General features: G+C 31.3%; 1 protein-coding gene and 1 non-coding gene across 2 annotated transcripts; both read right to left on the minus strand.

The window, feature by feature from the left end:
- Positions 1–857: 857 nt before the first annotated feature.
- On the minus strand, positions 858–3,409 carry LOC108987304 (UDP-glycosyltransferase 92A1-like). The gene is made up of 2 exons (XM_018960197.2): positions 3,332–3,409; positions 858–3,200 (listed from the first exon to the last, which is right to left on the minus strand). The coding sequence occupies exon 2, from the start codon at positions 3,166–3,168 to the stop codon at positions 1,597–1,599; it is 1,572 nt and encodes a 523-aa protein (XP_018815742.1). The 5' UTR covers positions 3,169–3,200; positions 3,332–3,409; the 3' UTR covers positions 858–1,596.
- A 7,817-nt stretch (positions 3,410–11,226) lies between these two features.
- LOC118349139 lies at positions 11,227–11,333 on the minus strand. Its single transcript, XR_004802129.1, has one exon. It is a non-coding gene; the product is annotated as a small nucleolar RNA R71 (small nucleolar RNA).
- Positions 11,334–11,854: the final 521 nt, after the last annotated feature.

Genomic DNA, 11,854 nt, shown 5'->3' on the forward strand with positions numbered 1-11,854 from the left:
AGAAGAAATCATACTTATTGCGGCAAAGTTTTTTCGCCGCAACAAATCATTTCGGTAGCGAAAGTACTTGTTGCGAGGAATAGCTCCCCATCGGCTATAAATATGTTTTTTTACGTCTGCACATTCTCACCACACAAATCTATAAGTGTGAACATGATATCGCCGCAATAGACTTTTAACAGATGAAATAAGTCAAGCAGATGTGTGCCATTGTGGCGATTCATTTACCCTATTGCAGCTTCTTGTTTCGCCGCAAAAAGCATTGTATCCACTGCGAGAACGAAATTTCACCACGAAAGTTTTTACCAAATGAGTTATCTGCGGCCAATGTATGACAGGAAAAATCTGTCGTAGAAAATGAATTGCAGCAAGAACACCCACTTTGTGCGGCAAAATAGCTCGTCGCAAAAAGGCATTTATCTTGTAGTGATATAACGCCCCAGTCTCGGAGTTCTACGGAGTTAGCTCCTGTCACCTAAATCATCTCTCGTAACACAATTATATATACTTCAAAGACTCCATAAAATATAAATTTAATTGTTCAACACAAGCATATAATATGTTATGCGGTAGGGACACCAAAGAAATATCTTAATATAACAAATTAAAATCTTCACAAGAACTCAGAAATATCCATGTCTCAAATATCCAAAATAACATAAAATATTTAGGGAAATGCTATGCATCAGCCCCACACCGGCACACACTTCACATCATTTTTTTTTTTTTTTTTTTTACACTCAATAGGTTGAGTGTGTGCTGGTGTGGGGCTGATGCAAATATTTTTCCAAATATTTAATCTACTAAATAGGACTATCTAATAATTATTTGTACTATTTGACACTTATTCCTTTTTTTTTTTTTAAAAAAGAACATTCGAAATTTTATTAATGTTCAAACATGCTTACAATAAATGAGAAATACAATGAGGAACTTCTTCTATATCAAACATTGAATCAGCAATGCTTAATGCACTTCTTGCCAAAGTATGAGCAACTGAATTAAAACGTCTTTGAATATGAGCAATTGTCCATTGTTGAAGTTGATTCAAGAGAGATCTAGCATCTGATATGAGCATACTGGAATTGTCCCATCCTTGAGCACCATTTTTAATGCCATCCACAACATTTAGAGCATCCCCTTCTAAAATAATTCGTTGGAAACCAAGCTTCCATAGCAAACTTTGAGGCATAGAAAACAACATAAGATTCTGCTAGATGATCGAGGATCAGGTAACAGATTATCTTTTATCCTCATGGTAGCCAAAACATGACCCTCACTATCCCTTACCACAACTCCAAAACCAGCCAAAATAAAGATGTTTATCTACCGATGCAGCCCAATTAATTTTGACAATACCTTGAGGTGGAGACTTCCAACATGATGAATATATAGTAGGAATAGAATTTCTAATCAGTTGAGATTGAAAACTGGAATGTATTTCAGATAACCTTAGGATAGCTTGATTAGAAAGCACTAAAGGAGGAGAAAAGATGTTTTCAAAAATCACTGCATTCCTTCTTTTCCACAGCTTCCACATCACCCCAGCAATCTGTAAGAGCTCCTCTTATTCAAAAGTATCAAACAGGTTGAACATCAATTACTTAAAATTGTGGGGAGCTCCTTCTCTGAAATTTTTGAACCAAGCTGATTGGCCGTGAGTGCTCCTCTCTTGGAAACAATCGTCCTAACAAAGTCATCGATTGCCTTCACCGAAGACCCCTGCTCTTCTCCCTCTTCTCTTATTGCCGACCTTATCTGCACTCTAACCTCGGCTGCCTTCTTCCTCATATCCTTGCCTTTGCCCTTTTCGTCCATAACCAATTCTACGACCCTCTTCACCTCCTTCCCTTCAATCACGCTTTGATGCCCTCTTGTCAGCTCCACACTCAAACCCATCTCCTCCGTCAGCATCTTTGAATTGTATGCCTGCTCGGCTGCCATAGGCCACCCTATCATGGGCACGCCCTGGCTTAAGCTCTCCAATATCGAGTTCCACCCGCAATGACTCAGAAAAGCTCCGGTCGACTTGTGGGCAAGAATATCCAACTGGGGTGCCCAGTTTCTGACTAACAAACCTCGTTTGTTTTCCCTGATCCGTTCTTCAAATCCTTCTGGCAACCACTCCGCTCTGATTTCGCCATTAATGTCGAAACCAAGGGGTGGCCTTATCACCCAAATGAAAGATTTTGCACTGTCCTCCAAGCCTTTAGCTAATTCCATCATTTGGGACGCACCAATGGTGTTCTGAGAACCAAAAGAAATGTAAAGAACTGAATCAGCACTCTTCAAATCAAGCCACTCAAGGCATTTTTCTGGAGGTACTCCGGATTTTTTCCCGGCATGCTGTCCGGAAATACTTGATGAATGTGAGGAGGACGGCTTTTTAAGAGCTGCTTGGGGAAGAAGAGGACCTATAGTCCAAACGGGAAGTCGCAGATATTTTCTGAGAAGATCTAGGCCAAAAGGTTCAATTTCCTCGACTGTGTTACACAGCCACCCTGAAGACTCCAAGCAACGCGAAATCTGTGGCTGCATAAATGTAGACCACATGTCCGTACCATCCGCAACTCTCAAATATTGGTGCAATTGAGAGCGATGGAAACGATAACTTTCAGGAAACCCCGGCAGCTTGAACTCGTCGGAATCTGTGGAACGATGTGGGAGGTTAAGCCACAGAGACACGTAGGTCATGGTGCCGTAGGCTCCACCGGTGGAGAATGTAATATGCATGGCGCCCACACTCTTTGCAACATCAACAGCCCACCCAAAAAACACGTCGGAAATTATACAAAGCGGAGGCCGCCCTTCTTGGTCAATGATATCATGGAGAACGTGCAAGAGTGGATCTTTGAGACTCACCGATGCATGAAAAAGGTTTATCATTTTGTTTAGAGACAAGTTCTCGGTGTTCTCAGTGTCGGGTGGTAAGTCGTGGGCAGAACTGCAGAAGGGGAGCTCGACAAAGCGGATGCTGGAATGGGATGGAAAATTAGAGTCGTCGACAGAAACGGAAGAACGTCGGAGGTACTGGATGTTGAGCTTGGTGCTGGCAATGATGATGGTGAAGCCCGTTCTTTGTTGAATCTGCCTTGCCAATGCTAGGAATGGTATAAGATGGCCATGGGCAAGGTAAGGTAGCATTACAATATATTCATCGGAGGCCATATCCGCAATCTCTAGATCTCTTTTGGAGTTGCCTGCATGCAGTATATATCTAGGTCGTGGTGATCCGAAATCCGTAGTAATAACTTTTAATTGGCTTAATTTGGTGATCAGGAAAGAAAAAGCTTGTCGAGCAATAAAGGAACAAATGCAAAGCTGGGCAAACCTTCTGGTCTTTCGTTGTCTTTGGTGCGTTGCTTGTGTTTCTTTTTCTGTTGCGTCTCTATCTTCAGAAAAAGTTGTTGCGTCGCCCAAGAGTGAAGTACTAATGGCGTCCGGCTTTTTCGTTTCGAGCATGTGAATTTGCTATCAATAGGCCGGAGGAAGTCGACTACGTGGCACGTGAATCATCACTCTTACCGACATTAAAGGGGTGCAGACTGCAAACCCAGTTATTGGCCAAGTTGTACGTGCTTTGCCATACATGGCTGACTGTTTAAATTGTCGGTGCTTTCTAGGTTATTCTTTTCCCATTAAGAGCACTCATTGAATTAATCAAAATTAAAAAATATTTTTTATAAATATAAAAAATTTTTAATTTTTAATTTTTTCATTCACATAAATTTTTACATTAAAATAATTATTTTTTCATTATATAACAATAAAATAATATAAAATAAATTTAATTTTAATTATTCACATCAAATCTTCACATTAGATTATATATTTATTCATTATATAATAATAAATAACTAATAATTTTAAAAATATTTAATTTTTTTAATTATTTATTTTATTATATTTTATCATATTTTACTATTCTACCTATTATATATTAATTAATAATTGTATTCTTATTAAATTAATATATCACTAACTCAAATTAATATATTAATTGTGATAAAATATGTGATAAAAAAAAGGGAGAGAGAAATAATTAATAAAATATATATTTAATATATGTACAGTAACTTTTAAATTTAAAAAAAAATTTGAAATAGTCATTATATTTAAAATTTAACTAATCTATTTTGAGTATATTTTATTCTATAATAACTAAATATTTAATAACTTTAACTTTTAGTTAATCCAACTAGAATGCTTCAACAAATATCAATATATGAGTGCATTCAAAGAGAATAAAAGGAAAGAAAAATAATTTAAATTATATAAAAATAAATTTATAAAAAATATTTGTATTATTAAATAAATTTAACGAAACTTATAAATTTATTTTTATATAATTATATATATATATATAATACTTTTTAAAAAAAATTTGGAAAAACTGAAAGGGGGAAAATGCAATATAATATTAACTTTTTTTTTTAATTCATGCTAGATTCCTGTCTATGCCACGGTTTTAATTGGTCTAGTGTCTATATTTCTTAATTAAGTTTGGATTAGGTTGCGTTTGGCAGTAAGGTGATTTTATATAGTCTGTAATAATAATAAAAAATATTAAAAATTAATAATAAAATATTAAGTAATAATAAATAATCTACTACTCCAAATTAGCCCTTAATGACATAGGGATGGGAAAATCAATTGAGATAAATAAGGAATAAAATTAAGTCGGTTATTTCAATATTTGAAAAAAAAAAAAGGTTTTTCTATAGATATTATATAATATTTATATATATATATATATATATATATATATATAAAAGGAATAGAAGGTAAAACAAATTAAGAACTATAACGTACAAATACTTCATTAGCAAGCTAGGGCCCCAACGACCCATCGTTTTTACAAGATGGCTTAGATCTTTCTTAACGTACGATATTAAAAAGATTCATTTGATCATTTTCACGACAAGCTTGCTAGCAATGAATTAGAAATGTACGTTAGATATTATGTACTATTTATATATATATATATAATTAGTTACAAATTAGTTTATAATTTATAGATGTGAAATTTTCCGTATCAATTATAGTAATTTAATTCTTTTTTATAACTATAATAATATTTTTTTTTTATAACTGCTAACTTCTTAATGGTTAAAACTCTTTATATAATAAATAATGTTATATACAGTCGTGAAATAAGTAAATGTCGTGTAGTCACTTTAAAAAAGAGTAGGATCTTCTTATAAAAAATTAATTTCTTTTTATATGGATCTCATATTTATTCATTTTTTTTAAAACGAACGCATAATATTTATACACTCACGACTATAAATATCATTACTCTCCTATAATATATATCGTAGACGGTCCAAAAATTATAGGTATCCGGATACCAATAATTTTTAATTTATGTCCTGATGCAATAATTATAGCTAGGCTTCTACTGTCATTAATTAATTCTTAGAGGACAGATGATCTGTCCCCATTTAAGAGCATTAAAAATCCATTCACAATTTATTAATTTAAATAAATTAATAAAACAAATTATTTAAATTATTAAATTAAAATTAAATAAATTATTACTATGATTTTATAATTAATTCATTAAAAAAATATTTTACTATAATTATATTTATGATGTTGATAATTACTACTTACTAACTTAGACTTTATTCTTTAATATGCATAATTATTAATATTGTCATATATTTTATATATGATTAATGAATATTAAATAATTTCATTATACATAGATTATTTATATTAGCTTAAGACTAAAGTATTTAAAATAATTACTTAATTATTTTAATTAAGTGTAAATAGTAGAATATATATTAATATATGATGTATTAACTATTTATATATAAAAGACAACAGCAATTGATGAGACAAGATTATACATTAATGATGAGTAAATATCATATATATCAAAGCAAACAATCAACAATAGAATATCTAGAAGCTGATTGCACATTTTTAAGAAATGAAATTAAAAGTGTAAGAAATCATTTAACTATTCTTTCTTTATAAAAAATAAATAAAAAATAAAAGAGTAAGAAATCACTGGTACAGATTTTTACAAAGATAACCCATAACTAAAGAAGAAGAAGTATATTAAGAAGCTTGTGTTGGTAAGTCATGAAAAACCAATGGTCAGCCCATATATGCAGAAGGCTTTAAGGGTGGTCCCGGTGGTATTCTCTCAAGTTCTTAATCTACCTATTCCTCTTTGGATATAGGAAATCTTTGCTTAAAAACCTGTTTCAATGAAATCTTTATTCAAACCTAAGGAACCTACTAATATTAATCCCACAGAACCTAATAACATCAACCAAGAAGATTATAGTATAATAGATATAGAAAGAAACTTACAAGACTGGACAATTCCTAATATTCCAAATCATCAAATATACAAACAGTCTACTTTTTCTAAAATATCATTTCTTACGAACTATACGATTAAAACAGTAGAAAAAACTATTAGTTTAAATAATGATTATGAATCGTTACACTTATTAACAAAGGAAACAATTAATCGTCACAAAGAACAGAAATACTCTTTCATACATATTGGATTAGTACAAGTAGCTATAAAACCACTTACTAGAAGTGGATTAAACACCTCAGTATTACTCTGTTTAAGAGATGGAAGGCACAATAATTTTCATGATTCTTTACTTGGAATGGTAGAATCAAGTCTGTTTGAAGGACCAGTTTATTTTAATTATTATCCCAATTATTCTATTTCATTATTTGATACCAATATATTGCATTCTTTAATATTAAATATTAAAACAAATGGTTATCATATGATGAAAGGATCACATCCTTTAACAGTAGCTTATAAGATCCACTATAAATTAATGAAAATAACATTAGAGCCACAAGCTCTTATTACCAGTCCAAAAGGATATACATTACTATTCCAATCTAGTACGCAAAACTCTTGTATATAAATTCCTAAACAAATCAATCGGAACCAAATTACACTTCTAAAGGAATGGCAATTAGAGAATATTATCCCATTACCTAAGATTGAAAATAATTCTAAAGATTATCTTGAATATATAGAACAAAAAACAGACGGAACAGTTCAAATAACTTTTCAACCCTTTAGAAGATCATTTTCACATTATTCTTCTCCAGCACCCTCTAGTTATCAGACACCCAGATCTACATTTACATCAATCTCTCAGAATAAATCTCAAAATTTTGATACTAGATCCCAGAATCTTGACACACAAATTCGGGCAATTATTCCTGGAAATATTATAGATACGCCAGTATATACTGTTAACCATCCTGATAAAACATCCACCTCTCGTAATCTTGAAAAAGAACCTGAACCTTCTTCCCCAACGTACTCACAAGTAGTTGGAGATGATGCCCAAATATATACCCTGAATAAAGAAGACTTTAAAATCAATAAGGAATATCTTAAACAAGATTATATGAAAGAGGAAAATAATCACAAAAGAATAATATTCTTCTCAACTTTTACAAAATTAGAAAGAGATTATATTCAAGAAAAATATTATGAGGATTTAGTAAAAATACAGACTAATATACCTTTCTTTACATGGTTCGAGATATATAAATCCAATCGATTATCTACTATAAACAGAACCACTAACCAATGGATTAAAGGAGAAAATAACCAAACTGTTTATGAGGAATATCCCCCTTTTGAAGTTATCAAGTTCAATCAAAGAAACACTCAAATTTTAGCCTCACCAATAAAAAAACATAATATTACAAGTACTGATAAAAATCTTGATAATATAATTCAACAAAACAATTATACCAATTTATATTTAAAAACTATGGGCAAACAATTAGAAAGAATTGAAGCCCAAATATCTCCTATAAAACCTACTATTAAAGAAGAAAAAGAAACTCTTTTGTTTGTTCCTCACGAGATTCCATCTCATTTAAAAACTACTTTTTCTAAAAGCAAAATTGATTTATTAGAACAAATCTCTAGTAAATTAGAAAAATTAACTATTAGTAATTCTGCTTCTACCTCAAAACAACCTCATATTAATGTATTAAGTAAGACAAACTCTCATGTATTATCTGACTCTGAAATTAGTAATATTGAAAATCAATTTAAAAATCTAGACTTACAAATAAATAAGATTAGAGGAGATCATGTTAATAGCTTTTCAGTTAGAGATTCTAAACATCATGTTTCTATTACTCGAAATTGGTATCATAGGCCCACTCCACCGGATATGCAATTTGAAGAAAGAGAACATATAGTAAAATCTGCTTTCGCACAAGATGTATTATATGAATGGAATATAGATAGATTATCTGAATATGAAATATTAAATCATTTTCAAGAGATGATTATGGTTGCCAATGTCTATAAAAGTAATAGAAAAACTGACCATCAAGTAGCACACATTATTATCATAGGATTTACTGGCCAATTAAAAGGCTGATGGGATCACTATCTTTCATACGAATAAAGGTCACAGATATTAAAGGCTTATAAATATGATGAAAACATGCAAATGATTAAAACTGAAAATGATTTACCTATAGAAGATGCTGTAAACACATTAATATATGCATTAACTAAACACTTTGTTGGTGATCCTGTTCAGTTCAAAGAAAGAACTAGTGATTTATTGATTAATTTAAAATGCCCCCAATTATCTGATTTCTGCTGGTATAAAGATGTATTAACTAAAGTTATGATCAAAAATGACTGCCAACAGCCATACTGGAAGGAAAAGTTCATAGCCGGACTTCCATATCACTTCGCCCAAAAGTTACGAGAATCATTATTAAGACCAGATGGTACTATTGATTTTCATAATCTTACATATGGTGATATAATAAGTAAAATTAATAGAACTGCATTAACTATGTGCAATGATTTAAGATTAAAAAAGCAAATGTGAAAGAAAAAAAATTTGCTAGAAAAGAATTAGGTACATTTTGTGAACAATTCGGCTATACTCCATAATTAGCCCATTCAAGTAGACATAAAAAAGGAAAAAATGTCTACAAGAATTATTTTAATAAAAGACGAAAATATAAAAAACCCTATAAAAAGATAAAAGAGAAACAAACATATAATAAGCTACTAAAAAATCCTAAAAAGATTAATAAAAAGAAAAAATAGATTGTTTGTTATAAATGCGGAAAAGTTGGACATTATAAATCAAACCGTCCCTCTCACTTCATCTCCCAATTTTTTTTCTCAATGTCTTTAACTTTCAACTCCTTTGAGAATTAGTCTCCTTGTAAGTATTATGTTTTTAATAAAGAAGTTTATTTCATATATCTCTCTTATATTATTTACTTCCTCATGCATATGGTCGGTTAAACCACCTGCTCTATATATTATCATGCATATAGCCGGTTATACCGCTATTAACTATTTATATATAATAACATAAATTATTATATGATTTATAATTTATTATTAATTGATAATATATATTAATTGATATATTATATAATCAATTATAATAAATTAGATAAAAAAATTATATCATTAATTTATATAATTATTATATAAAAATAATCTTTTAAATTATTAAAAATATTTTAAATATATATATATAGGAATTCGGTCAAATCCAATTTGATTGGGTTTAAAATTAATAGAATTGAGGATCGGACCGAATTTCATTAGTCCACATATTTAGGGACTAAGACGGACCAGTGCAGACGGAATTACTTACAGCCCAATGCACAATGTTTAATCCAAATTAATTAGTAGCACTCTCTGAAATCTAATTTATTCTATCAAGATTTTAGAAAACATTTTCTGCTGATCTGTTATCAAGATAAGCAAATCAGATTTCAATCAAGTATTGAAAGCCTTTAAACAGACAATATATAACGGAGACTCTTAGATTGCGTTTGGATATTGAAGTGAGTTGAGTTAAGTTGAGTTGAGATAATAAAATATTGTTAGAATATTATTTATTATTATTATTATTATTTTAAGATTTGAAAAAGTTGAATTGTTTATTATATTTTATGTTGAGATTTAAAAAAATTGTAATGATGAGTTGAGATGAGTTAAGAGAAATTTTAGTTCCAAACGAAACCTTAAATATATTATGCAAATTAGTAGCCTATTACTCCAAAAGTCTTCAAACAGGTGCCTTTCAAACAGATACGTGTGTGAATAGCTGCATTTTAAAAAATACTGTTAAAAAGTTTCTACAGATAATATAAAAATCCTATAATTAAAATGTCACGCCCTGGACTTGGGGATGAATCCTTTTAATCTGAAATCCACAGTAATAAAAACCTAAGTACAATAATCTTCCATAAACATCTAAAAAATTTCTTCCAAATAAAATAAACCAAACTAAACGCTAGCAAAGATTTCTCATTACTTGTACTAATCCACTTGTGCCAAGTAGCACGTATCTCACATTTCTCAGCTTCTAATTTTGTTGCATGACATCTATTCTAATTGTCATAACTATCAAAGCCGTCTAAAAAATAGTGCATATAAACGGATAAATTATCAACAACTCACTAAATAGAAAACATATATTACTATATAAAAATGAGTTAGCTAGTTACATAATGTAGAATGTGACACCCCAAATTCCCATTTGGGATATAACAGAGACTTAAAGTATCGAGACATGCAACACAAGTTTCTACTCTTGTTGCATGATATCTATCCTCTCGAACTCCGCAAATCAGGGATTTTATTTTATTTATTTTTAAAATTTGTTTAAATAGACCTCAGTTTTACTTTTCTTCTATTTTTATTTCAAGATTTAGAAGTGTATGCCCCAATCTAAACCATTAGAGCCTATATTTTTTGACTCCGAGATTGAAAAGGCTTTACGTAGAATCAATAAAAAGAAGAAGCAAGAGGCTACCACATCTGCATTCACCATGGTTGATCAAGATAATAAAGCTTTGAGGGACTATGTTATGCCCTCTGTCAATGGGGCAACATCCAATATAAGGCGGCCAGCTATACAAGCCAATAATTTCGAGATCAAGCCAGCCATCATTCAAATGATTCAACAAACCGTCTAGTTTGGAGGGTTGTCACAACAGAATCCTAATGTCCATATTACAAATCTCCTAGAAATTTTTGATACTTTTAAATATAACGGAGTGACAGATGATGCGATTCGATTGAGACTTTTTCTTTTCTCACTTAGGGAAAAAACAAAAATTTGGTTGAAATCTTTGCTACCTGGCATCATCATAACCTGGGAAGAGTTGGTACAAAACTTTTTAGCAAAAGATTTCCCTCCGGCCAAAACATCGAAGTTAAGGAATGATATTACTACCTTCGCTCAATGTAAGGGTGAATCATTATATGAGGCATGGGAGAGATACAAGAATTTATTGCAAAAGTGTCCTCATCATGACCTTCCGACATGGCTTCAAGTCCAAGCATTCTACAATGGTTTGGGATCTACAAACAGGTCCATGGTTGATGCAGCGGCTGGAGGGGCTTTAATGAGTAAAACTCATGAAGCAGCTCATGACCTTTTGGAGGAATTGACATCCAATAATTATCAATAGCCTTTGAAAAGAGCAATCCAAGAAAGGAGGCTGGAGTTTTTGAACTTGATTTTATTATTACATCGGCGGCACAAATGGCGACTTGATCTAAATAACTAGGTAAGATAAATGTTAATGCTATTCAAACTAATGTTATTTGTGATCATTGCGCAGGAAATCATTCAAGTGTAGATTACCAAGTGGGGAATCCTTCTGTCCAACCGAGTTACGAACAAGCTAGTTACGTGGCCAATATCCAACATCAAAACAATCCTTTTTCAAACACATTCAATCTCAGATGAAGAAATCACCCCAATTTGTCTTGGAGCAACAATCAAGGGTCAACTAGACCACATCAACAGTTTTCATAGCAAGAGAAGAAACTGAC

The sequence above is a fragment of the Juglans regia genome, chromosome 7, assembly GCF_001411555.2.
Source record: "Juglans regia cultivar Chandler chromosome 7, Walnut 2.0, whole genome shotgun sequence".
Classification (NCBI taxonomy): Eukaryota; Viridiplantae; Streptophyta; class Magnoliopsida; order Fagales; family Juglandaceae; genus Juglans; species Juglans regia.